This window comes from Erythrolamprus reginae, chromosome 9 (assembly GCF_031021105.1).
Source record: "Erythrolamprus reginae isolate rEryReg1 chromosome 9, rEryReg1.hap1, whole genome shotgun sequence".
Taxonomy (NCBI): Eukaryota; Metazoa; Chordata; class Lepidosauria; order Squamata; family Dipsadidae; genus Erythrolamprus; species Erythrolamprus reginae.
In genome coordinates, this window is record NC_091958.1 from 43,784,758 (window position 1) to 43,812,098 (window position 27,341).

Below are 27,341 nucleotides of genomic sequence, written 5' to 3' on the forward strand. Positions count from 1 at the left end.
CTGTGGGACCTTATCGGCCACTGGGATTCGTGCGGTAGCAGGCGGTTCCGGAGGTATTCTGGTCCAATGCCATGTAGGGCTTTAAAGGTTATAACCAACACTTTGAATTGTGACCGGAAACTGATCGGCAGCCAATGCAGGCCACGGAGTGTTGTAGATACGTGGGCGAATTTATATTTATGATGGTTTCACCGTCCCGCCAGGGTGGTGGTGTCACGTGACCCCATTTTATGACCACCTGGTGAGCAAAATCCATATAGAAGCCAGATTCACAGTTAACCTTGTTAGCTACCTTAACAACTGCAGTGATTCACATAATAACTGTGACAAGAGAGGTTGTAAAATGGGGCCAAAATTCACTTTAAGAAACATTCTACTTAGCAGCAGAAATGTTGAGCTCAATTGTGTTTGTAAGTCAAGGACTATAACTGTATTTAATTCAATTTTTAAATTTAATTTATTTGACTTATATGCCTCCCAATCCCGTGGGCAGACTCAGGGTGGCTTACAACAATAAAATAATACAATAATACAGTAAAGCTGAATATAAAACATTAAAAAGCAATAAAGCCCTGATTAAACTAATCAATAAAAGCCCCTGAACTAAGCTACACAGTCATACGCACATACAAGTCAGGCAAATCACAGTAGTACAGTGTTTCCCAACCTTGGCAACTTAGAAACATAGAAACATAGAAGTCTGACGGCAGAAAAAGACCTCCTGGTCCCTCTAGTCTGCCCTTATACTATTTTCTGTATATATCCTAGGATGGATATATGTTTATCCCAGGCATGTTTAAATTCAGTTACTGTGGATTTATCTACCACGTCTGCTGGAAGTTTGTTCCAAGGATCTACTACTCTTTCAGTAAAATAATATTTTCTCATGTTGCTTTTGATCTTTCCCCCAACTAACTTCAGATTGTGTCCCCTTGTTCTTGTGTTCACTTTCCTATTAAAAAGACTTCCCTCCTGGACCTTATTTAACCCTTTAACATATTTAAATGTTTCGATCATGTTCCCCCTTTTCCTTCTGTCCTCCAGACTATACAGATTGAGCTCATTAAGTCTTTCCTGATACGTTTTATGCTTAAGACCTTCCGCCATTCTTGTAGCCCGTCTTTGGACCCGTTCAATTTTGTCAATATCTTTTTATAGGTGAGGTCTCCAGAACTGAACACAGTATTCCAAATGTGGTCTCACCAGCATTCTATATAGCGGGATCATAATCTCCCTCTTCCTGCTTGTTATACCTCTAGCTACGCAGCCAAGCATCCTACTTGCTTTCCCTACCGCCTGACTGCACTGTTCACCCATTTTGAGACTGTCAGAAATCACTACCCCTAAATCCTTTTCTCCTGAAGTATTTGAAGCCAGCGAATGCTGGCTGGGGAGTTGAAGTCCAAATATCTTCAAGTTGCCAAGGTTGGGAAACACTGCAGTAGTAAATGTACATTCTAGTAGAAGAAAGCTAACAACAGTTTTTGAAACCAGCATGCCTGATTAAGTATAAAAAAGCTGAAAAATCAAACTCAACAGAAATTGTGTTCCACATTCTTCCCCAGTGTAATAAAATGTCTCCAAAAGAAACAACCAAGCTCAGAGAGCACCAGGAAAATCCTATTCTATTCAAAGCACCCTGAGTCCCATGGGATTGGGTGGCATATAAGTCTAATAAATTGAATTGAATTGAATCAGATCGAGCTTCCCGCTGACCAGAGCTTAACCAACAAAGACCCTCCTCTGGCGCTAACCCTCTTCCCTTCTGCCCTCTTCCTCCTTCCAGGATTTGCCATCGTTCACCCAGAATGTCCACAGGCTGGTCAACGACCTGCGCTACTACAGACTCTGCAACGACAGTTTGCCCCCAGGGACCGTGAAGTTGTAGCCGACGCCGGAGATGGACTCAACCGATTCCCATCTCCCGTTAAAGAGTGGATCCGGTGTGGCCGCTACCTCTTGTTCCTCCGATCTCGGCCAGCCCCCCGAGGCGCAGAGCGCCCCCACTGGATTGCCGGTCAAGACACAGAAAACCAAGGCCGTGCCCCATTTTCCTCCCATCTTGACCTCGCGGCTGAGTCGGCCAGCTCTTTCCTCCCGCAGGGACTCGGAGACCGGCCTTTCCCCAGACTTGGCTGGGTGTTTTTGTGTCTTAATAACCGTGGCGTCAACTCAAGTGTACAAGTTTCGGTGGCTCGTCTTGTGCAGCAGTTCATGGGGCGGAAACGCCGAAGTGTACTTGCGGGGTGGGGGGTGGTGTCTTCCCACCTTCATGGCATTCCACCTGCTGCCCTCCCTTCCCCCGTGGCTAAGAGGACGGTCCCTCCCCGATGACCTCTTCCCCCTCCCCGGTCCTGGTTTTTACAATGCCTTGAACCCTTGTTGGAGATTCACAGAGGAAAAGACAGAGAGAGAGAGAGAGAGAAAAAGGAAGAGACCAACAAACTGACTCCTATTCTTAATGTTTTTAAAAACCGTGGTTTTTTTTCTTTTTATTTTTCCTCATCATTCCATTGTGATACTAAACTGTGCTTAATTGAAATAAAAAAAACCTGCTTACTTTGTTGTTTTAAACAGGTGGAAAAGCAGCTTCACTCTTGTAGACGGCTCTAAGGTCCCAGGATGTCCAGATGGCATCACTGCAGGGTCCCCATAATACTGCTTCAAATCGTCATCTTCTCCGTGAAATATCGTTTCTCCCAAAATAAGACATCCACTGATCATATTATTATTATTGGGAACTATTATTGTTATTAACATATTATCTTATTATTGGGGGGAAATGGTGTCTGTCCATTTGTCTGTCTGTCTCTGTCTGTCTATATATCAATCCTATCTATCTATCTATCTATCTATCTATCTATTTATCTAGTCTTTATATCTATCTATCATCTATCTATCTACTATCTATTTATCTAGTCTTTATATCTATCTATCTATCTATCTACTATATTTATCTAGTCTATATATCTATCTATCATCTATCTATTTATCTAGTCTCTATCTACCTATTATCTATATGTATCTATCTATCTATTATCTATCTGTTATCTATCTATCTATTTATCTATCTATATTATCTATCATCTATCATCTATCTATCTAATCTCTATCTCTATCTATCTATCATCTATCTATTTATCTAGTCTATATATATATATATATATATATATCATCTATCTATCTATCTATCTATCTATCTATCTATCTATCTATCTATCTCGGGATCGCCGTTCCGGTAGTGGCAATGCCAAAGAGCGTGCGGCACGCATGCCTCTGCGCAAGAGTTGGCTTCTGTCCATGCACAGCAAGCGAAATCTTACAAGGACACTCATGCGTGAGATTTCAGTGATTGGGGCCTTATTTTGCTTTGTGCTTGCAGGGAAGCAAAACAAATCAGCAAAAACCACCAAAATCTCACACGTGCCTGCATCCTCACGTGATATTTCGCTTCTGTGCCCATGTTCGGAACCCAAATCTTGCGTCAGATGCACCCACGCCCGCCGCCAGGACCAGACCAGTAGCGCTGGCGGCCGGCAGCCCCTCGCGGGATAAACCAAGTTGTTTTCTCACCCAAAAAGACAATGCTGCTGGGTTTGGTTTTTTTTAATTCTAGAGCGCTGGATTTGATATATGTGTTTCCAAATTGGAAATTCTGGGCTGACCAGATGTTTGAATCCTTTGGGCCCATGGTTTCCCCCCCCCCCTCCATGCCTTCTTCGATTTGTGGGTGCTGAAACATGGAATCTCAGTCCAGGGTTGTAGGTGGATTTTGGCCCCAAAGCCGGCCTTGGTATCCCTGGCCCCTGGGGATGGGATCAGCAGTTGGCAGAAAGCCTGGTTAGTTGCAGGTTGAATGTTTGCCCCTGTGCATATATTTTTTTCATCAGGATCGATCGACCAAGGGCACGAGTTTGTTTGGACAGTGTCTGGAGGCAGATGAAAGACGCCGTGTTTTTGATATTTGGGGGTGTGGTGTTGTTAGTTGCGAAGCTGTGTCTTACCCATCGCAACCCCATGGACAACGTTCCTCAAGGCCTTCCTGTCCTCCCTCCTCCTCTGGAGTCCATTTAAGCTCACGCCGGCTGCTTCGGTGACTCCATCCAGCCGCCTTGTTCTGTGCCGTCCCCTTCTTCTTTTGCCCTCAATCTTTCCCAGCATTGGGCTCATCTCCAGTGATTCTCCCTTCTCATTAAGTGGCCAAAGCATTTGAGTTTTATCTTCAGGATCTGACCTTCTCAAGAGCAGTCAGGGTTGATCTCCTCCAGGACTGACCGGTTGGGGTTGGATCGCCTTGCAGTCCAAGGGACTGGCAGGAGTCTTCAGAGTTCAGAGTCCCCCAGTTCTTTGCCTGTCAGCCTTCTTTCTTTCTTTCTTTCTTTCTTTCTTTCTTTCTTTCTTTCTTTCCTTCCTTCCTCTCTTTCCTTCCTCCCTCTTTCTTTCCTCCCTTCCTTCCTTCCTCTCTTTCCTTCCTTCCTCCCTTCCTCTTTCTTTCTTTCTTTCCTTCCTTCCTTTCTCTTTCCTCCCTCCCTCCCTCCCTCTTTCTTTATTTCTTTTTTCCTTCCTTCCTTTCTTTCTTTTTTTCTTCCTTCTTTCCTTCCTCCCTTCCTCTTTCTTTTTCTTTCCTTACTTTCTCTCTTTCCTTCCTCCCTCCCTCCCTCCCTCTTTCTTTTTTCTTCCTTCCTTCCTTCCTTTCTTTCTTTCTTTCTTTCCTTCCTTCCTTCCTCTCTTTCCTTCCTCCCTCTTTCTTTCCTCCCTTCCTTCCTCTCTTTCCTTCCTTCCTTCCTCCCTTCCTCTTTCTTTCTTTCCTTCCTTCCTTTCTCTTCCCTCCCTCCCTCCCTCCCTCCCTCTTTCTTTATTTCTTTTTTCCTTCCTTTCTTTTTTTCTTCTTTCCTTCCTCCCTTCCTCTTTCTTTCTTTCTTTCTTTCTTTCCTTTCTCTCTTTCCTTCCTCCCTCCCTCCCTCCCTCTTTCTTTTTTCCTTCCTTCCTTCCTTCCTTCCTTCCTTTCTTATTGATTGATTGATTGGACTTGTATACCGCCCCTCTCCACAGACTCGGGGCGGCTCACAGCAGATACCAAAAACATAACAGTACAGTTTATCCAATTAATATACTAAAAAGATTCTTTAAAATTCTAACTTTAAAACATTCATTTGCATTCATTCAATAATCACACTAATGACAAGCGTTGGTCATGGGAAAGGTCTAATGTCCCCAGGCCTGGCAGCAAAGATGTGTTTTTAAAAATCTTTCGGAAGGCAAGGAGGGTGGGGGCAGTGCAAATCTCCAGGGGGAGCTGATTCCAGAGTGCCGGGGCCGCCACAGAGAAGGCTCTTCCCCTGGGGCCCACCAGACATTTTTTAGTTAACGGGACCCGGAGAAGGCCAACTCTGTGGGACCTAATCGGCCCTTCCCATTTCGGGCAGTAGGCAGTGAGAGTCACACATTGCTTCAACATTCAGTTCTCGACATACGACTGTAATGAAGCCTGCGCATTGCGAGTGTACGTTGTGACGGTTGTAAAACGGGTCGGTGATGTGAGGGATCCAACTTTGTGATGTTTTTTTGTGGCCCTTGTTCAGCATGCACAGGCCGTTAAATATAATTGTTAAACAAACCAGCGGTTCCAGGGGTGAAATTCAAAATTTTTCCTTATGGGGGCATGGCTTGGTGGGCGTGGCATGGCTTGGTGGGCGTGGCAGGGGAAGGAAATTGCAAAATACTCACTCCACTCTGAGGCCAGCCAGAGATGGTATGTGCCGATTCGCCGAATTATTCAAAATTTCCACTACCGGAACCTCCTGAGCAATTCCCAATGGGTGAGGTTTTGCCAAAAATGGGAAGGAAAACTGCTAAACTATCCTAAAAAGCAGTCGTGTGACACCTTCCCCCCCAAAGACCCTGCAAATGTTTGCCGAGTGCCCCAAGTTTTGTTAAAGGGCTTGATGGAGGGGAACTTTGAATCCGGATCAAAAGTTCCTTTTTTTTCCCAGGTGGGTTGCAACTTTGAACAGTCGCTAAGGGATTGGTCGCAACTTGAGACCTTCTTGTATGTCGACAATAAGGGATCAGGGACTGGCCTCGCATCATTGAAAGTTTGGGGCAATATTTTGCGAAAATGAGCGAAAAGAATGGATCTGGGGTTTTTTAAAAGGCTAGAAATTGTGACTGTGACCTTCCTTGTTGATAGAGCCCATCTGCGTCGGGTGAGCAAATATTTGTTCTTTGCCTCATCCCTCACTGTATTGGTTTAGCTGTGGTCCATTCTAAATCTGAGCTTGAAGGGGAGGAGAGGGAGGGAGGGAGGGAGGAAGGAAGGAATAAGAATTCTTTATTGGCCAAGTGTGATTGGACACACAAGGGATTTGTCTTTGGTGCGTATGCTTTCAGGGTCCATAAAAGAAAATACAGTGATACCTCGTCTTACAAACGCCTCGTCATACAAACTTTTCGAGATACAAACCCGGGGTTTAAGGGTTTTTTTGCCTCTTCTTACAAACTATTTTCACCTTACAAACCCACCGCCGCCCCTGGGATGCCCAGCCTCCAGACTTCCGTTGCCAGCGAAGCACCCGTTCTTGTGCTGCTGGGATTTCCCTGTGGCTCCCCTCCATGGGAAACCCCACCCCTGGACTTCCGTTGCCAGTGAAGCACTTGTTTTTGCAATGCTGGGATTCCCCTGCTGGGATTCCCCTGTCCGGAGGTGGGGTTTCCTATAGAGGGGAACCTCAAGGGAAATCCCAGCAGTGCAAAAACGGGCGCTTAGGCTGGCAAAAGGGGTGAATTTTGGCCTTGCACGCATTAATCGCTTTTCCATTGATTCCTATGGGAAACATTGTTTCGTCTTACAAACTTTTCACCTTAAGAACCTTGTCCCGGAACCAATTAAGTTTGTAAGACAAGGTATCACTGTATACGTTTGTCAAGGATCATGAGGTACAACACTTAATGATTGTCATAGGGGTCAAATAAGCAATTAGTAAACAATCAATATTAATAAAAATCTTAAGGATACATGCAACAAGTTACAGTCATACAGTCAGAAGTGGGAGGAAATGGGTGATAGGAATGATGAGAAAAAACTAGTTGTAATAGTAGTGCAGACTTAGTAAATAGTTTGACAGTGTTGAGGGCATTGTTTGTTTAGCAGAGTGATGGCATTTGGGGAAAAACTGTTCTTGTGTCTAGTCTTGATGTGCGGTGCTCTATAGCAGTGGTCCCCAACGTTTTTTCCACCAGGGACCAGTTTCAGCAAGACAATTTTTCTATGGCCCAGTGGGGGCGGAAAGGGGCGTGGTTGGGGGTGGGATTAAGCATGGGGGTGCTGGTCCTCCCCGCTCCTCTTTCCCGCCATCGTCCTGTGGCCGGCAGAACCTGCCTCCCAAGCCCTCTTGCCCAGCGGGAGCTAAGCGCTGGAGAGAGGGGGTCAGGCTGGCCCTCCTGCCTCCCCCCAGCCAAAAACGCAAAAGCGCCCCGCGGCAGAAGCCAAAAGAGGCTTGAGCCTCTCGGTCCTTCCCGCCCCTCTGTCCCATCCATTGTCCTGTGGCCGGCAGAACCTGCCTCCCGAGGCCTCTTGCCCGGCGGGAGGCGAAGCGCTGGAGGGAGGGGGTGGCGGCATGAGGGCCGGCAGCTGCTGACTCCACGGACCGGTGCAACATGCCCCGCGGCCCAGTACTGGTCCGCGGCCCGGTGGTTGGGGACCCCTGCTCTATAGCAACGTTTTGAAGGTAGGAGATGAAACAATTTATGTCCAGCATGCAAAGGGTCCATAAATATTTTCACGGCCCTCTTTGACTCGTGCAGTATACAGGTCCTCAGTGAAAAGGAAAGGAAGAAAGAAGAGAAAGAATAAAAGACAGATAAAAGGAAAGAAAAAGAAGAAAATAGGAAAAATACCGAAAAAAGAAGGAAAGAAGTTTGGGAAAGTGGCAATTTTGGAAAAAAGCAGAGAAAATCAGACTGGAATTATGTATGAGAATTGAAGAGCAACATCAGACATTAATGCCTGTAAGGAGTCGAAGGTCTCTTGTCCTTGATGGCAATGCTAATATTTTCTCTGGGTCGTTGTGCTAAGAGCAACAACCTCTGACACTGACGTTCTTTGGGTCGCAGCCAGATTGGGAGCCGGGTTCAGTGGACAGGTTTGTGTTCTGTCTGGGTGCCCCCAGACTTCAACACCAACTGGAAAAAGCAGCCAGACACGCTGGTAAAAGCAAAAGCACTTTATAGTTTGAAAAATAAACACAGAGAAAAACCTGTTCTTCCCAACAGGCAGGCTATGAGACTTCACAGCAGAGTCCTGACGGCCAGACAATACAGCAGACTTCTTGCTGGCACACCCACCACTGTAGAGAATAAGACCCACACCTTTTCCCCCCAAGGTTTCAGTATTCAAAGTCACAAACCAGAATTCCAAGACGCCAAAGATCACAGCCAGGTCCCAGGACTCCCAAAGATAATACTCCACAAGCCAGGAAGGGTGGGTCTGCCTTTTCAGCCTTTCCAGAGAGCACCACACCCAAACCCAGCTGTTGCCTCTTTAGTGCTGAAAGTACCTGGCTAATTGTCCCCTTCGTTGTGTTGCTCTTCTCTGCCGGAGATCGATGATTGCTTGTGCATTTTCATCTAAGGAATCCAGGCTGCTTGCTGGGGAGAGCTCCCTCTCGGGGGACTCTGGCTGTCCTCCCTCTCCCTCAGCCTGAGATTCCTCCTCCCCGTCTGCCTGAACCTCCTGTTCCTCATCCTCCCCCTCTGAGCAGGAAGCCGGCAGAGGATCAGCCGTTCCCTGAGGGGCCTCAGACGGAATCACAACAGGTTTGGAGAAAGTGAAATGCCCTGGAAAAAAACATGTGGTTCAAGGTCTGAGTGGCATCTCAATTTTGACCGGTTGATTGTTTATTTATTTTATTTTATTTTATTTATTTATTTATTTATTTATTATTTAGATTTGTATGCCGCCCCTCTCCGCAGACTCGGGGCGGCTCACAACAAAGTGAAAACAATTTACAACAAATCTAAATTACTGTTTAAAAATATTTTTAAAAACCCATTTTCTAAACACACATACATACAAACTTACCATTCATAAATTGTATATGCCCGGGGGAGATGTCTCAGTTCCCCCATGCCTGACGACAAAGGTGGGTCTTAAGGAGCTTACGAAAGGCAAGGAGAGTAGGGGCAGTTCTAATCTCCGGGGGGAGTTGGTTCCAGAGGGCCGGGGCCGCCACAGAGAAGGCTCTTCTCCTGGGGCCCGCCAACCAACATTGTTTAGTTGACGGGACCCGGAGAAGGCCCACTCTGTGGGACCTAATCGGTCGCTGGGATTCGTGCGGCAGCAGGCGGTCTCGGAGATATTCTGGTCCAGTGCCATGAAGGGCTTTAAAGGTCATAACCAACACTTTGAATTGTGACCGGAAATTGATCGGATTGTTCCTCTTGTAGATATTGTCAACTGACATTTGTAAGGTTTTATTCATTTAATTATTTGATTTCTATCACTGCCCATCTCCACAAGGGACTCTGATTCCTTTGGGCTGGATCCTTGGATTGACCGGTTGCTCACTTCACCCAATTACAGACTTGAAAAAAAGTTTGTAAGTGAAATTATTATATTCTTGGAGTATAAGACGCACCTTAGTTTTTGGGGAGGAAAATAGGGGAAAGAATCTGCTTACCAGGTATTCATCTGGCTAGTGTCTTTAGTCTGGTCAGCTTCAGCACATTATTTTATCCCCTAGCTAGGGCTTTTAAAAAAACTTTATTCAGAGAGTAACAATGAAAAAGCTTGCAAGCCAGTAACAACTGGGAACACTGTTAGCACCTAGGTAGGGCTGGAAAGAAACATATTCGAAGCAAGTTAGAACCCTTAAAAGACTTAGGATTTGAAAAACATTCTTTGCAGAGAGTAACAATGAAAGAACCTGCAAGGTAAGAGCTGGGAAGATTGTTAGCACCTAGTTAGGACTGTTAAAAAAAGCTACATTCGGAGTATAAGATGCACCTGAATTGTAAGCCTCTTTTAGGGAGGAAAAAGGTGCATATTATACTGAAAAATACAGTAAGTGTCACTCCCGGCGGCTGATTCATTCAGAGCCCCAGCATAAGACAGCACAGTCCTTTTTCTCCCTGATCTTACGAGGGATCATTTTGATCCCTTGTATTCTGTATGGAGGATTAAAGCTGTCAGGTGTACACTTTAGAAAGGTGAGATGAAGATGGTTTAGCTTAATGCAGGAAATTTCCTCCAGTGGATGGCAGGTAAAATCCTTATGAAAGAGTCTAAGGCAATGATGGCAAACCCTTTTTTCCTTGGGTGCCAAAAGAGTGTGCACGCATGCTATCGTGCATGCACAAGTGCCCACACCAATAATTCAATGGCCCGAGAGGGCAAAAACCGCTTCCCCCACCCACAAGAGGCCCTCTGGAGGCCGGAAATGGCCTGTTTCCCAACTTCTGGTGGGCCCAGTAGGCTCATGTTTTGCCCTCCCCAGGCTCCAAAGGCTTCCCTAGAGCTGGGCCTTCCCCCATCCCCCTGGAGGCTCCCTGGAAGCCAAAAAATGCCCTCCCAGAGCCTCTGCGAGCCAAAAATCAGCTGGCCAACACACACATGCACATTGGAACTGAGCTAAGGCAAAGGCTCGCGTGCCAGCAGATATAGCTCTGCGTGCCACCTGTGGCATCTGTGGTCTAAGCCAAGGCATCAACCTAGAAACCAGGAAATTCTGAGTTCTAGTCTTGTCTTTGGCCTGAAAGTTGGCTGGGTAACTTTGGGCCAGTCACCATAAGACTGGGAGTTGTAGCTCTGGTTTAGGCATGAAAGTTGGCTGGGTAACTTTGGGCCAGTCACCATAAGACTGGGAGTTGTAGCTCTGGGTTAGGCATGAAAGTTGGCTGGGTAACTTTGGGCCAGTCACCAGGAGACTGGGAGTTATAGCTCTTCTTTAGGCATGAAAGTTGGCTGGGTAACTTTGGGCCAGTTACCAGGAGACTGGGAGTTATAGCTCTTTAGGCATGAAAGTTGGCTGGGTAACTTTGGGCCAGTTACCAGGAGACTGGGAGTTATAGCTCTTTAGGCATGAAAGATGGCTGGGTAACTTTGGGCCAGTTACCAGGAGACTGGGAGTTATAGATCTACTTTAGGCATGAAAGTTGGCTGGGTAACTTTGGGCCAGTCACCAGGAGACTGGGAGTTATAGCTCTTCTTTAGGCATGAAAGTTGGCTGGGTAACTTTGGGCCAGTTACCAGGAGACTGGGAGTTATAGCTCTTTAGGCATGAAAGATGGCTGGGTAACTTTGGGCCAGTTACCAGGAGACTGGGAGTTATAGATCTGCTTTAGGCATGAAAGATGGCTGGGTAACTTTGGGCCAGTCACAAGGAGACTGGGAGTTATAGTCTTCTTTAGGCATGAAAGACGGCTGGGTGATTTTTGACCAGTCCCCCTCTCTGAACCCTACCTGCCTCATAAGGTGGTTGTTGTGGGGAGAGTAGGAGGAAGAAGTATTAAGTATGTTTGCTGCCCTGAGTTGAAGAATGGGCTAAAATTCCTTTGGAAACAATTCACAATTTGTATGAATCAATACCTCGGAGAATTGAGGCTGTATTTGACGCAAAAGGTGGACCAACACCATATTAAAAGATACTTTGATGATTTTTTTCAAGGTATTTCCATTGTTTTGTTCACCCCCTGTATTTCTAAAGATAACCTAACAACTGCAGTGACTCACTTAACAGCTCCCTTGCTTAGCAACATAAATTCTTGTCCCAATTGTGATCCTAAATTGAGAGCTACCTGTACAGGAGCTAGCCTCACTAATTGGATGGGATAATGCATTAGGGCTGGGCTCATGAAAAAAACTCCCAGCTGCTCCAATCTGTATTACATAGATCTCTTCCATTAGATCAAACTTCTCCAAACTTGGCAACTTGGAGACCTATGGACTACAACTCCCAGAATTCCCCAGTGTTGGAGAAGTTGCCAAGTTTGGAGACCCCTGGATGATATGATAGCTTTATTTAACTATAGCTTTATTTAAATCTATACAGTAGATTTAACTTTAAATACAACACAGATTGTAGATTCAGAAGTTATCGGAGGGCACAAAGACGAAGAAGACTTAAGGGCAGCAAATTTGGGTGTCAGATGGATCTTCTTGTCCCACGCAGATCCCAAACTGAAATATGAGTTGGATGGAGGGAATGAGGGTGATAAATGAAGGAAGGACCAGGCCGCTAATAAAAAGGAAAGATGATCTAATAGTCCCTTTTCCAGACGTGGTGGAACATGTCGGAAGTAATCATTTTAATTTTGAGCACAAGATTAGGGCTGTTGCTGTATTTCCCAGCCAGTAATCTATGGATTATTTTTTTCAGAGCTGCTTGAAGATATCTAGTGCAAGGGTCTTCAACCTTGGCAACTAAACCTATTGGACTTCAACTCCCAGAATTCCCCTGCCAGCAAAGTTAGCTGAGGAATTCTGGAAGTTGAAGTCCACAAGTCTTAAAGTTGCCAAGATTGGAAACCCCTCATCTAAGTATAGAAGGAGAAACAAAATTCTGGAAGGAGGTCTGGTCTTTTCTTCTTTTCATTTTTTTATTCTTTTCCTTCTTTTCCCTTCCCTTTTTTTCTTTTCATTTCTTTTCTGTCTCTCCTCTTATTTTTTTTCTCATCTTTTTTTTGTCTTCTCCTTTTTCTTTGCTTTTCTTTCCTTGTATTTTCTTTCTTCTTCTTTCCTTTTCTTTTGTTTGTGCAGCTGATGGTGTCACTGCTACTTGTATGGATTGTTTCTTGGGGGGGGGGACACCCTTTGTTGAAAGGGGGAGGGGGCCCCTAATGGCCATCTGAGGTTCTGCTTAATTCCTCGCGCCCAGTGGGAGCCCTTTTTGTTTTCACTGTCCTTAATGGCGATTTTCTTTGGGATACCCAAAGCCGCTGCTGGCTGGCTGGGCGCAAGAGCTGGCGGGAGCGCGCTTGGCTGGGCTGGGCGCGCAGCTAGCCGGTCTCTGTAAAGGAAAGCCCCAGCCTTCCGCCCTCCCCTCCGGCCCTGGGGTGGAGCCAAGGGGGGCTGCTGCAGAAGCCGGACCAGCGGTCCCCGAGGCTATAAACCCGGCCGCCCTCTTGCCCGGCTCGCCAGGGAGGCAGGCATGGGGGTTCTGCAGCGTTGCCTGGCGCGGGGACAGGTGTTGGCCGCTGCGCCCTGCCTTCGCCTTCCCGGAGCGCGGCTGTACGGCTCCGGTGAGTGAATGAGTGACTGAGTGAAGCGGGAGCTCCCGGTCGTGGGTGGGCGGCGATGGGGTCTCGCGTGGGGAAACAGGCAAGCCCTCTCCCTCTCTCCCCTCTCTCTGCGAAGGCTGCGCGCCCTGGGCGCACAGGAGGCGGAAGGCAGCGTTGCGCCCCAGGCAGATGGGCATCTCTGGGTGAGGGGGCGCCCGGTTTGGAGCCTCGCCTTGGAAGGAAACGTGGGCCGGGCACATCTGGCAGAGATTCCCTTCGAGGGTGGCGGAGAGGGGTCAGTTTGAATGGGCTCGCGATCTTTGGGGAATCTTCTGCTTTTCCCAGCTTCCCATCCTCCAAGGCTCTCCAAACTTGGCAACTTTTAAGACTAGTGGGCTTCAACTCTCAGAATTCTCCAGCCTGTTTGTTTGTTTGTTTGTTTATGTTGGAAGGGACCTTGTAGGTCATCTAGCCCAACCCCCTGCTCCAGCAGGAGACCCTATACCACCCCAGACAAATGGCAGTCCAGTCTCCCTTTGAAAGTCTCAAATGTTGGATCTCTCACAACCTCCACAGGCAACTTCTGTTCCACTGGTGATCACTCTCACGGTCAGAAAGTTCCTCCTTATTTCCAGGTTGAATATCTCTTTGGTCAGCTTTCATCCTTTATTCCTTGTCTGGCCTTCTGGCACTTTGGAAAACAGCCTGGCCCCCTCCTCTCTGTGGCAGCCCCTTAAGTATTGGAACACTGCTATTATGTCACCCCTGGCCCTTGTCTTTGCCAGACTGTCCATGCCCAATTCCTGCAACCGCTCTTTGTATGTTTTAGTTTCCAGTCCGCTAATCATCCTGGTTTATTTATTTTTATTTATTTATTTGTTTGTTTGTTTGTTTATTTTGTCCAATACACAATGAGGGTTTTAGTGGGTATATATCTATATACACATAGTAAAATACATGATGAAGGTTATAGAGGAGATACTCATAGTAAAATATATCTAAGAAATAATAGAAAAGATATAGTAATAAAACGTATCAATGAAAGAGTAGAAGAAGAGATATAGGAAAGGTATAGCAGATATAGGAGAGCAATAGGACAGGGGACAGAAGGCACTCTAGTGCACTTGTACTCGCCCCTTACTGACCTCTTAGGAATCTGGATAGGTCAACCGTGGATAATCTAAGGATAAAGTGTTGGGGGTTTGGGGATGACACTACGGAGTCTGGTAATGAGTTCCACGCTTTGACAACTCAGTTAGTGAAGTCATATTTTTTACAGTCAAGTTTGGAGCGGTTTAAATCTGTTGTGTGCTCTTGTGTTGTCGTGGTTGAAGCTGAAGTAGTCGCCGACAGGCAGGACGTTGCAGCATATGATCTTGTGGGCAATACTTAGATCTTGTTTAAGGCGTCTTAGTTCTAGGCTCTCTAGGCCCAGGATTGAAAGTCTAGTCTCGTAGGGTATTCTGTTTCAAGTGGAGGAGTGAAGGGCTCTTCTGGTGAAGTATCTGGACATTTTCAAGGGTGTTGATGTCTGAGATGTGATATGGGTTCCAAACTGATGAGCTGTATTCGAGGATGGGTCTGGCAAAAGTTTTGTAAGCTCTGGTAAGTAGTGTCAATGTCTTTTTTGTAGTGTGGTGACCAACGCTGAATACAGTCCTCTGTGTGGTCTAACTAGGGCTTTATAGAGTGGTATTAGTACCTCCCTAGTCCTAGAATGTATCCGTCTGCTCCTATTTATTTGGTTGTCCACCAAGACTCCCTTTAATTTCCCCTAGAATAATGGTCTCCGAGTCTCTGGAGAGGGGCGGCATACAAATCTAATAAATAAAATAAATTCTGTGTCACCCACTGACTCACCAATTGTCCATGGGGATCTTGAGAAGAAAGGGAAGGCAAAATCCTCCCTTTCCCTTGACCCCCCAACAAATGGTACCCAAGGGAACCCTACCTGCCTCAACCAACATAGAGGCGGCACTTGGACATTTGGTACTTGGTTAAACTTGGATCCTACCACGTACGATTCCCAAGCAAAATCTGGATGCCCCAAATCCCCAGTCTTTTTAATCACAGCTTGTTGAATGAGTTTAGTGTACACACTGAGCTGCAAACCATGGTTTACATGATGCCATTAAGCTGCATGTATCAACATAGCTTAATATTATGACGTTAAACTTGGTCCTTCCCTTTTCCCAGCCTTCTCTTTTGCGGTAACACTTCCTTGCCTTTCAAATAATACTGCACGTTTGTCTTCTTTGCTTCCCAGACTTATGCACCATTGCCAGGAAGTTAATACCACTGGGAAAAGGAGGAGTAAAAAAAAATTGGAGCGTAAAGCTTTATGCTTTTCACTGCTTTTTTTCAAAGTCATGGGAACTGACTAGGCGATCAGTTCTCACTTTGCTTCTCTCTTTTTTTTTCATTGATGACTTCAAAATGGTTAGAGGGCATTGGTCAATCATTTTGTTGATTGACCAATCCCCTCTATTGTTTTTCCCTCTTTCCCCGAGAATGGATAGAATTCATATTTTAATTTCAAACCATCCTAAAGAACGAGAGCCCTTCTTTTAAAGAGAAACCAGTTGTAGTCCAGCAAGTAATTTTCAGCAGTATTTATTAGACCAGTGTTTTTCAACCAGTGTGCTGCGGCACACGAGTGTGCCGTGGGACATGGTCAGGTGTGCCGTGAAGCTCAGAGAGGGAAAGAAAACAAGAAAGAGAGAAAGCAAGAAAGAAAGAAAACAAGAGAGAGAGAAAGAAAGAAAGAAAGAGAGAGAAAGAGAGAAAGAAAGCAAGAGAGAGAAAAAGAAAATGAGAGAGAAAGAAAGAAAGAGAGAGAGAGAAAGCAAGAGAGAGAGAGAAAGAAAGCAAGAGAGAGAAAGAGAGAGAGAGAGAGGGAGGAATGGTGGGAGAAAGACATAGAGGGAGGGAGGGAGGGAGAAAGAGCAAAAAAGAGAAGAAGGAAGGAAGAGAGAAAGAAAGAGGGATGGAGAGAGAGAAAAAAGAAGGGAAAGAGGGATGGAGAGAGAAATAGAGCGAAAGAGAGGAAGAGAGAGAAAAAAAATTCTCCAAACTTTTTTTTAGCCGCCCCCCCCCCCCCCCATTCAATGTTCCCCAGGGTTTTGTAAATGTAAAAAATGTGCCATGGCTCAAAAAAGGTTGAAAATCACTGTATTAGACTATGTCAGTGCTGTAGAAACAGGCTGTGATGGTCCATCATCTTAAATAATTTGTTTTATTTATTTGTTTTTATTTATTTTATTTGTCAGGCAAGTATAGGATAGTAGTATGTATAAATGTAACATAGGAACTAATGATAAAAGAAGACAATAGACAGTAGGACAGGGATGGTAGGCACAATGGTTCACTTATGCACGCTATTATAATATAATCATATTGTAACTTCTGTAAATTATTATAATTTACATAATATGTAAATTATATTATAATATAATGCTATTGTAACATTTTTTATTAAGACAACATTTAGGAAGTTTTAAATTGGAGACCAGGGAAACAATCTCCTGATTTGTTCTCAAGTTCTCAGGCCTGAACCATCCCGATTCCTTTTAGATTAAGTCAGTGCTGAATATTAACATATTGGAGATCTTCTTTACCCAAACCAATTGCTCTCTGGTTGAATTATGATCCTTTCTAATTGGTTGCTTGTTCATTAAGAGGCAACTCTGGTCTGCTAGCTGAGCCCTAATTTAATTTCATTTAAGAAATAAGGATTGAAGAAAGATTGCAGTTGACTAAATGTCGTTTCTTAAGATGTTGACTTATATGGATGCTCATAAATGACTACTTTGGAGTAGTAAAATGAGGACAGAAAAAAGCTCCAAGACAAGCTTGACTCTGAGATTTGATGGTCCCTTGTCATTTTCATGGCAATGTTATGGATAGAAGGGCTTCAGGAATTGGCACTTTAAGGTCAACAAGAGAACATGTTATATCAGAGATGTCCAACTTTGGCAATTTTAAGACTTCTGGACTTCAACTCTCAGAATTCTGCTGGCTGGGAAATTCTGGGAGTTGGTCTACAAGTCTTAAAGTTGCCAAGGTTGGACATCCCCTTCTATATGGTTGAAAGATTTTTCCCACTCATTAAGGTTATTGGAGTCTATTTATTTATTAATTTATTATTTATATATTTATTAGATTTGTATGCCGCCCCTCTCCGCAGACTCGGGGCGGCTAACAAAAGTAAAAAAGACAATATAAACAAATCTAATATTAAAAGTAATTTAAAAAACCCCAATTTAAGAAAAACCAATCATACATACAGATATACCATGCATAAATTTTATAAGCCTAGGGTGAAGGGAATATCTTAATTCCCCCATGCCTGACGACAGAGGTGGGTTTTGAGGAGCTTACGAAAGGCAAGGAGGGTGGGGACAACTCTGATATCTGGGGGGAGTTGGTTCCAGAGGGTCGGGGCCACCACAGAGACGGCTCTTCCCCTGGGCCCTGCCAAACGACAGTTTAGTCGATGGGACCCGGAGAAGGCCAACTCTGTGGGACCTAACTGGTCGCTGGGATTTGTGCGGCAGAACACGGTCCCGGAGATATTCTGGTCCAATGCCATGAAGGGCTTTATAGGTCATAACCAACACTTTGAATTGTGACCGGAAACCAATCGGCAACCAATGCAGACTACGGAGTGTTGGTGTGACATGGGCATATTTAGAAAAGCCCATGATAGCTCTCGCAGCTGCATTCTGCACGATCTGAAGTTTCCGAACACTTTTCAAAGGTAGCCCCATGTAGAGTCCCTGGAAGATGAGCAAAAGAATGGATGCTTAGGATTGTGCTTTGACATGACTAAGTGATGTCAATATGACTAAGTGTTGTCGATATAACTTAGTCTAATAAATAAATGACTGAATCCAACATGGCTTGGTTAGATGTGGGGAGACTGGAGAATCTTGTTATGGCCTTCATTTGTGATAAAATCAAACGTGGAGAGGAACTTCAAAGAATACTTTGCTTATTTATTTTAATTTTATTTATTTTATTTTATTTATTGTTAGAGTTGGAAGGGACCATGCGGGTCATCAAGTCCAACCCCCTGCCTAAGCAGGAACCCTATAGCATCCCAGCCAAATGGCAGTCCAATTTCCTCTTTAAAATGTCCAGAGTATTGGAGTTCACAACGTCCGCTGGTAGGTTGTTCCACTGGTTGATCGTTCTGACCGTCAGGAAGTTCTTCCTTATTTCCAGGTTGAATCTCTCCTTGGTCAGCTTCCAGCCGTTGTTCCTCGTCCGGCCCTCCGGTGCCCTGAAGAATACAGTGATCCCCTCCTCTCTGTGGCAACCCCTCGTATACCTGTAGACTGCTATCATGTCCGCTCTGGCCCTCCTTTTCTCTAGGCTATCCATGCCCAGTTCCCGCAGTCTCTCTTCATAAGTCTTGGTTTCTAGACCCCTGATCATTTTGGTTGCTCTTTTCTGCACCTTCTCCAGAGTTTCAATGTCTTTTTTGAAGTGTGGTGACCAGAATTGAACACAGTACTCCAGGTGTGGTCTGACCAAGGTGTAATAGAGTGGTATTAAGACTTCCCTGGTCTTGGAGTGTATTCCCCTATTGATGCAGATTAGGATAGTGTTGGCTTTTTTGGCCGCTGCTGCACATTGTTGGCTCATGTTTAGTTGATTATCCACCAAGACTCCGAGATCTCTTTCGCCGTCGCTACTGCTGAGAGGGGTTTCTCCCAGGCTGTATGTGTGTCCAGGGGTTTTTTTATTTAAAAGACATCTGAGCCATATGTTCTAAGGGTTTACTCCATTTCCATAGACCACTGAATTTTGGGGTTGGTTCTTCCAGATTGAGAAGGACTAGGATGCATTTAGGACAGCTGTCCGGGGAGGCATGGAAGGAGAATAAATGTCAAGTTTAGCCAACTCAAAAATACTGCTAAATTGGACCTAGTATCTCTTGATGAAACACAGATGGACATCATGAACCAAATCAACTTTGCTTCCACTGTGACTCACTGAATATAGGGCACTTGGCCAGTTGCGTACCATATACAGTCACCAGCCATGGATTACAACTCCCAGTCCTTGGGTTCATCCAGCCCACAACTCTGAAGCCATGCAGACCCCGCCTGGCTTAGTTCACACGCTCTTTTTAAGACCCTTGTTTGGTTTTGTCTTAGGTCAATGATATTAAAGTAGTGTGGCATTCAAAGACCTTCTCTCTCGAAGTCTGGAAAAAATAATACAAATGTTCTTTTCCTAATCAGGTTAAGTCACTCAAAATAACTTTGAAGCTGGGCCAGGTTTTGAAATCAAATCAAATAGCTCATGGTGGTCACCTTTTCCAACTGGGTCTTATGAATGAATTCTAGCATGTGACACCTGTTGCATCCACCCCAAGATCCCACCTGGAAACCCATGGATGGAATCCAACTTTTCTTATTGCTGTGTTCCTCTTAGGGGGACATTTTTTTCCAGACATTTTGCCATGTTAAATAAAGTCCAGGAGGGAAGTGTTTTTAATAGGAAATGGAACACAAGAACAAGGGGACACAATCTGAAGTTAGTTGGGGGAAAGATCAAAAGCAACGTGAGAAAATATTATTTTACTGAAAGAGTAGTAGTAGTAGTAGTAGTGTTGGTTATGACCTATAAAGCCCTTCATGGCACTGGACCAGAATATCTTCGGGACCGCCTTCTGCCGCACGAATCCCAGCGACCGGTTAGGTCCCACAGAGTTGGCCTTCTTCGGGTCCCGTCGACTAAACAATGTCATCTGGCAGGACCCAGGGGAAGAGCCTTCTCTGTGGTGGCTCCGACCCTCTGGAACCAGCTCCCCCCTGAGATTAGGATTGCCCCCACCCTCCTTGCCTTTCGTAACTGAAACATCTCCCCCTTGCCCATGTTGTTTTTGGTGTTTGATTGATTGTGTGCTTGTTCTTTATATATATTGGGGTTGTTTTTATGAATTCTTAACTTAAAACTGGATTGGTGGGTATTGGATTGGTGGGTATTGGATTTGTCACTATGTACTGTTTTTGCCATTGCTGTGAGCCGCCCCGAGTCTGCGGAGAGGGGCGGCATATAAATCCAATAAATCTAATCTAATCTAATCTAATCCTTGGAACAAACTTCCAGCAGACGTGGTTGGTAAATCCACAGGAACTGAATTTAAACATGCCTGGGATAAACATATATCCATCCTAAGATAAAATACAGAAAATAGTATGAGGGCAGACTAGATGGATCATGAGGTCTTTTTCTGTCGTCAGTCTTCTATGTTTCTATGTGCCGATCTGGAACAATAGCTCTAGAAAAAGGTGTAATTCCTTAGAGAAAACACACACACACATGGCTTAAACTGCAAAACCTCAGTGGCCCCATTGCTCTCAGAGACACACAGTTTTGCCTTGCCAGTACCTTTGCAGGCAAATTAATCACCAAGAATCAGATAGTGTGTTCGGAGCCTGTCCAGCCTACTTTTGCCGATCAGTTTAAATGTGCGATGGATGAAATCATGGTTGTTTAAATAAAAATAGAAAACCAGGATCCTCCATTCGGTGTGTATTAGAGAAGATTAGAAAAATTTATGTATGCATGTTGTTAGGCACTGTTGATGCATTTTTATTCATGTATGTTTTATTTTAAGGTAGAGAAAAATAATTATACTCCCCCCTCCTAAAAAAAAATCCCATATGTGAACCCCATCACCAGCCTTCGTGAACCATGGGTTCTGGCTTAGAATAACAGGAGAAGCTGATGCTTTGCTCCATGGTTAAATTTAATAATAGCAATGGCTGTAAGGACCAGAAACCTTCCACCAATTCATTAAAAGCTTCTTTCCGAGTCAGGAGCTTTGTTGCCATCTGGTGGCAGGGAGTTCCACAGTTTGAACCCACTCCTTGCATATATATGTCACATGTTTTTTGTTTGCTGAATTTGAAAATTAAGGGAGACTAGGATAGATCTATTTCGGCCTTATTTTGGCCTCATCAACTAGCCATACCCACTGGGACTTGAACCTGCAACCATTGCCTTGTAAGGCAGAGAATTATCCTCTAGGCTACAGTATCCAATCCCTTCAGCTCTGCACCCGGGAAGGGTTACATATTTTTGTGTCGAACCACCCTGGTGTATTGAAGGAACATCACAGCTCCTTATTTGCCTCTCGGCCCAACCCAGGGCCATTTCCAAGGCAGTTAATTTTATTGATATCCGACAATTCTATCTGTATGTGTCACATGTTTTTTTTTGCTGAATTTGAAAATTAAGGGAGACTAGGATAGATCTATTTCGGCCTTATTTTGGTCTCATCAGCTAGCCATACCCACTGGGACATGAACCTGCAACCTTTGCCTTGTAAGGCAGAGAATTATCCTCTAGGCTACAGTATCCAATCCCTTCAGCTCTGCACCAGGGAAGGGTTACATATTTTGTGTCAAATCAGGAGACTAGGATATATATATATATATCTCCCTTCCTTTTGTCACCTCTAAATTACCCCAGAAATCAGGGTGGTCTCTTCAGGTTGGGTTTCAGTAACACACACACACACACCAAGCTGGGTGTGTTAAGAAGAAGACTGTTTGGTGCCTATTTGCAGCCCTTCCTTTGCTTGGCAGGCGTAGCTGAGCTGCAGGAGCGCACGCTGATTGCAGTGAAACCAGATGGAGTCCAGAGGAGGCTGGTGGGCGACGTCATCAAACGCTTCGAGAAACGGGGATTTAAACTGGTGGGACTTAAATTGCTCCAGGTAAGCGTTGGGGGAGAATAAGAATTGGAATAGGAATGGACCGGAATAGAAATGGGAATGGGAATGGAATGGAATTGGAATTGGAATGCTATTGGAATGGAACTGAAAATGGAATAGAATAGAATAGAATAGAATAAAAACAGAATGGAACTGGAACAGAGAAGAGAAGAATAATGCAATGGAATTGGAATTGGAATGATATTGGACTGGAACTGGAACTGAAAATGGAATAGCATAGAAGAATAGAATAGAATAGAATAGAATAATAACAGAATGGAACTGGAACTGAGAACAGAAGAAAAGAAAAGAAGAATAATGGAATGGAATTGGAATTGGAATGATATTGAACTGGAACTGGAACTGAAAATGGAATAGCATAGAAGAATAGAATAGAATAGAATAGAATAGAATAGAATAATAACAGAATGGAACTGAGAACAGAAGAGAAGAGAAGAAAAGAAAAGAAGAATAATGGAATGGAATTGGAATTGGAGTGATATTGAACTGGAACTGCAACTGAAAATGGAATAGAATAGAAGAATAGAATAGAATAATAACAGAATGGAACTGGAACTGAGAACAGAAGAGAAGAAAAGAGAAGAATAATGGAATGGAATTGGAATTGGAATGATATTGGACTGGAACTGGAACTGAAAATGGAATAGAATAGAATAGAATAGAATAGAATAATAACAGACTGGAACTGAGAACAGAAGAGAAGAGAAGAGAAGAAAAGAAAAGAAGAATAATGGAATTGGAATTGGAATGATATTGAACTGGAACTGGAACTGAAAATGGAATAGAATAGAATAGAAGAATAGAATAGAATAGAATAGAATAATAACAGAATGGAACTGGAACTGAGAACAGAAGAGAAGAAAAGAGAAGAATAATGGAATGGAATTGGAATTGGAATGATATTGGACTGGAACTGGAACTGAAAATGGAATGGAATAGAATAGAATAGAATAGAATAATAATAATGGAAGGGAAAGGAAGGGAAGGAAACAGAACAAAGCAGAATAGCACAATGGACCTTGAAGGTCTTCTAGTCCAACCCCTGCTTAGGTAGGAAACCCTACACCTCTTCAGAAAAATGGTTGTCCAATCTCTTCTTTAAAAGTTCCAGTCTTGGAGCATTCATAACTTCTGGAGGCAAGTTGTTCCAATGATGAATTGTCCTTAGTTCTAAGTTGCTTCTCTCCTTGATTGGTTTCCACCCACTGCTTCTTGTTCTACCATCGGGTACATAAAAGAAAAAGATACATTTGTCCAGAGTCATAATAATAATAATAATAATAATAATAATAATAATAATAATAATAATAATAATAATAAAAGTCTCATTGCTATTGCTAAATCGGGGTGCCATTTTCTCGAGAAGGGGGAGCGTGACCATTTTTTTTTTTGCTTTATTACAAAATAAAGTACAAATACAAACAAAAGCAAAGTGAAAAAGACTTGAAATAAAAGTGCTCAAAAACAGAGAGAGATTTAAAATAACAGAACTTTTTTCAGTGCAGTAGAATTTGGGGTGGGGCAGGGTTTTTTTTTTAAAAAAAGAATGACAGCCTCAACTTTTGTCGCCAGGCATGGGGGAGTTAAGTTATCCTTTCCCCCTAGGCTACTACAAGTTATGCATGGTATGTTTGTGTGTATGTTTGGTTTTTTATAATAAGGGTTTTTTAGTTGTTTTTATTAATTGCATTGTTCATGTTGTTTTACCACTGTTGTTAGCCACCCCGAGTCTGCGGAGAGGGGCGGCATACAAATCCAATAAATAATAATAATAAAATAATAATAACTTTTGCTTTTACATTTCTCGACCTTGGGAGCCAACAACTCTAAAACAGCAAAATGATTGTCGTCATCCAAATCTATAATTTAGAATTTCGGGGACCCACATTCCCCCCTACCAAGTTCTGAGCACAAAATCCAAGTGTTTTCCAAACGGAAATCAAACTAGATGAATTATTTAATTAAAACAGTCAATTTTGCCATCTGTGCCAACTTTATCACCTCTATCCTCTGCTCTTCTGTTGTGGGGATTATGTATCTTTCCATATTTTTGCATATTTCCTCATCTGGATTATCCCAAAAATAATTATTATTATTATTAATAATAATAATAATAATAATAATAATAATAATAATTTATTAGATTTGTATGCCGCCCCTCTCCGAAGACTCGGGGCGGCTCACAACAATAATAAAAAAAACCCAATATAACAGTGAACAAATCTAATATTAAAAGAAAAAGATATATAAAACCCCAGCAATTAAAACCATACAACACATGCATACCAAACATAAAATATAAAAGTCTGCAGGAGGTTTCTCAGTTCCCCCATGCCTGGCGATAAAGGTGGGTCTTGAGTAATTTGCAAAAGACAAGGAGGGTGGGGGCCGTTCTAATCTCTGGGGAGAGTTGATTCCAGAGGGCCGGGGCCGCCACAGAGAAGGCTCTTCCCCGGGGCCTGCCAAACGACATTGTTTGGTCGACGGGACCCGGAGAAGGCCAACTCTGTGGGACCTTATCGGCCGCTGGGATTCGTGCGGTAGAAGGCGGTTCCGGAGGTATTCTGGTCCGATGCCATGTAGGGCTTTAAAGGTAATTACCAACACTTTGAATTGTGACCGGAAGCTGATCGGTAGCCAGTGCAGGCCACGGAGTGTTGTAGAAACGTGGGCGAATCTGGGAAGCCCCACGATAGCTCTTGCGGCCGCATTCAACACGATCTGAAGTTTCCGAACACTTTTCAAAGCTGGCTATATAGGTAGTCCTCAACTTATGACCTATAATTGAGGCCGAAATTCCTGTCGGTAAGTGAGACAATTGTTGTGAGTTTTGCTCCAGGAAAAGAACCGTGGATGCATTTCCTGCCCCAGGTTCACTATGGATGCTCCTTCCCTTCCAGGCCACCGAAGGGATTCTGGCTGACCATTACCACGAGCTGCGCCGGAAGCCGTTTTACCACGATTTGCTTCAATACATGACCTCTGGGCCCATCGTAGCCATGGTAAAGTGATTTTTGATACTGGTGCTGTTGTTTTCTATACTGGAGAGGGTTAGAATTATTTGACCCACACATGTTGTATGAATTCAGCTGCTGTCATCCTACGTTTGCCGGTTGTGTGAACGCAGACTTAGGTAGAGCACAGTCTATATAGGAGTGGATGACTGTAATAAAGTTAAGGAAGGAACTACAGCCAAGAACAAAATAGTTTACCTATGTAGTGCATCTTAAATTCAATACAGTTCTCTTTTTCTTTCTGGTTTTTTTTTTCCAAATTACACAGCTTTGCCCTTTTTTCCTCTCACACCCTGTAGGTGTGGGAAGGCTACAACGTTGTCAAGACTTCCAGGGCCATGGTGGGAGAGACTAACCCAACTGAAGCCAAGCCAGGCACTGTCCGGGGTGATTTCAGCGTCCACGTTAGCAGGTACAAGTTGGTGGGTGATCAAGAGCCCAGGATATCTGATCGGGGACTTCTGTGTTCAAATATTATTATTATTAATTATTAATCCCACCTTAGGCACAAGGTCAGCTGGGTAACCTTGAGCCAGTCACTCTTTCTCAGCCCTAGGAAGGAGACAATGGCAAACCACTTCTCAAAAGAACTTGGCCAAAAAACTTTCATGGATTTGCCCAGGTCGGATTCCACCTCACTCTCCAATCCAGGTTCTGACCTCACCCCATCCTTCTCAGCTTTTAGAGGAAACATTTAAATATATTAAAGGGTTAAATAAGGTCCAGGAGGGAAGTGTTTTTAATAGGAAAGTGAACACAAAAACAAGGGGACGCAATGTGAAGTTAGTTGGGGGAAAGATCAAAAGCAACATGAGAAAATATTATTTTACTGAAAGAGTAGTAGATCCTTGGAACAAACTTCCAGCAGACGTGGTTGGTAAATCCACAGTCACTGAATGTAAACATGCCTGGGATAAACATATATCCATCCTAAGGTAAAATACAGAAAATAGTATAAGGGCAGACTAGATGGACCATGAGGTCTTTTTCTGCCGTCAGACTTCTATGTTTCTATGTTTCTATAATAATCTCAGTCTCCCATCCAGGTTCTGACCTCACCCCATCCTTCTCAGCTTTTGGAGGGCTGACACGGGGAAAAGCCTTCTCTGTGGCGGCCCCGGCCCTCTGGAACCAACTCCCCCCAGAGATTAGAACTGCCCCCACCCTCCTTGCCTTTCGTAAACAACTTAAAACCCACCTCTGCCGCCAGGCATGGGGGAATTGAGATCCTCTTTCCCCCTAGGCCTTTACAATTCTATGCATGGTATGTATGTATGTATGTTTGGTTTTTATATTAATTGATTTTTAATCATCAATACCAAATTACTATTGTACACTGTTTTATTGTCGCTGTTAGCCGCCCCGAGTCTCTGGAGAGGGGCGGCATACAAATCCAATAAATAAATAAATAAATAAATAAATAAATAAATAAATAAATAAATAAATAAATAAACTGAATTGTTTCCTCTCTCGGTTTTCTTACCAACAGGAACGTCGTCCATGCCAGCGACTCAGTGGAGACGGCCCAAAGAGAAATCAGCCTTTGGTTTCGCAGCAACGAGCTGATCATCTGGGATTGTTGTGATCACAAGGTCATGTATGAACCATGATGGGGCCTCTCCCATTTCCAGACGTGGGATCTTCTTGTGGCCTTTTGGAAGGGAGACTGGGTGTTTTTCCAGCCTGTGCATCACAGGTTTTAACCTCGGTGGCCTTGAGAGGAAGCGGCGAACCCGTGCCAAGACTTTGCTCAAGGCAGGAGACTCTTCCGATGCCCCTTTGGCTAGCTGTCCAGGACCCTGCTTGTTATTTTTGGAGTACTTTTCTTAATTCATTAAAAAAAAAGGTCCATTTTATTTTTGGAGGTATTTCTAACATTGTCCTGGGAAAGTCTCGTTTTGACTACTGGTGTTGCAACACTCAAGTACACACACACACCCCAAACACAAACTATTTCATTTCTTCGGCCATCATTGTATTTGTATTTGTATTTATTAGATTTGTATGCCGCCCCTCTCTGAAGACTCGGGGCGGCTAACAACAATATAAAAAGACAGTGTAAACAAATCTAATATTAAAACAATCTAAAAAACCCCAATTTAAAGAACCAATCATACATACTTTATTTATTTATTACTTAGATTTGTATGCCGCCCCTCTCCGAAGACTCGGGGCGGCTCACAACACGTGGAAACAAATCAAATAATCTGACAAATTTAAAATATTTAAAGATTTAAAACAGACCCCATATACTAACAGACATACACACAAGCATACCATATATAAATTAAACATGCCCAGGGGGAGATGTTTCAGTTCCCCCATGCCTGACGGCAAAGGTGGGTTTTAAGGAGTTT

The 27,341-nt window shown here is 43.9% G+C and overlaps 2 protein-coding genes across 4 annotated transcripts in view; both read left to right on the plus strand.

The window, feature by feature from the left end:
• The window catches only part of XPO6 (exportin 6), a 242,455-nt gene extending 239,881 nt beyond the window's left edge, over positions 1-2,574 (plus strand). For both annotated transcript variants that reach the window (XM_070761004.1, XM_070761005.1), the window contains one exon: positions 1,787-2,574. In XM_070761004.1, the coding sequence (XP_070617105.1) occupies positions 1,787-1,888 (102 nt within the window). In that variant the 3' untranslated portion in view covers positions 1,889-2,574. The remainder of the gene's footprint in view (positions 1-1,786) is intronic.
• Positions 2,575-13,042: 10,468 nt separating this feature from the next.
• Positions 13,043-26,840, plus strand: NME4 (NME/NM23 nucleoside diphosphate kinase 4). 2 transcript variants are annotated; one of them, XM_070761010.1, is made up of 5 exons: positions 13,043-13,236; positions 21,822-21,952; positions 24,871-24,972; positions 25,284-25,396; positions 26,474-26,840. In XM_070761010.1, the coding sequence occupies exons 1-5, from the start codon at positions 13,146-13,148 to the stop codon at positions 26,592-26,594; spliced, it is 558 nt and encodes a 185-aa protein (XP_070617111.1). In that variant the 5' UTR covers positions 13,043-13,145; the 3' UTR covers positions 26,595-26,840. The 2 variants fall into 2 exon arrangements, with proteins under 2 accessions (XP_070617111.1, XP_070617110.1); XM_070761009.1 differs by lacking the exon at positions 13,043-13,236 and adding an exon at positions 13,277-13,418.
• Positions 26,841-27,341: the final 501 nt, after the last annotated feature.

Bases quoted from the DNA above. Each gene is read 5' to 3' on its own strand.
- NME4 (XM_070761009.1), top strand. From the start codon at position 13,292: ATGGGGTCTCGCGTGGGGAAACAGGCAAGCCCTCTCCCTCTCTCCCCT. The intron at 21,953-24,870 runs GTAAGCGTTGGG...CTTCCCTTCCAG, and splicing joins TGGGACTTAAATTGCTCCAG to GCCACCGAAGGGATTCTGGC. The intron at 24,973-25,283 runs GTAAAGTGATTT...CACACCCTGTAG, and splicing joins CTGGGCCCATCGTAGCCATG to GTGTGGGAAGGCTACAACGT.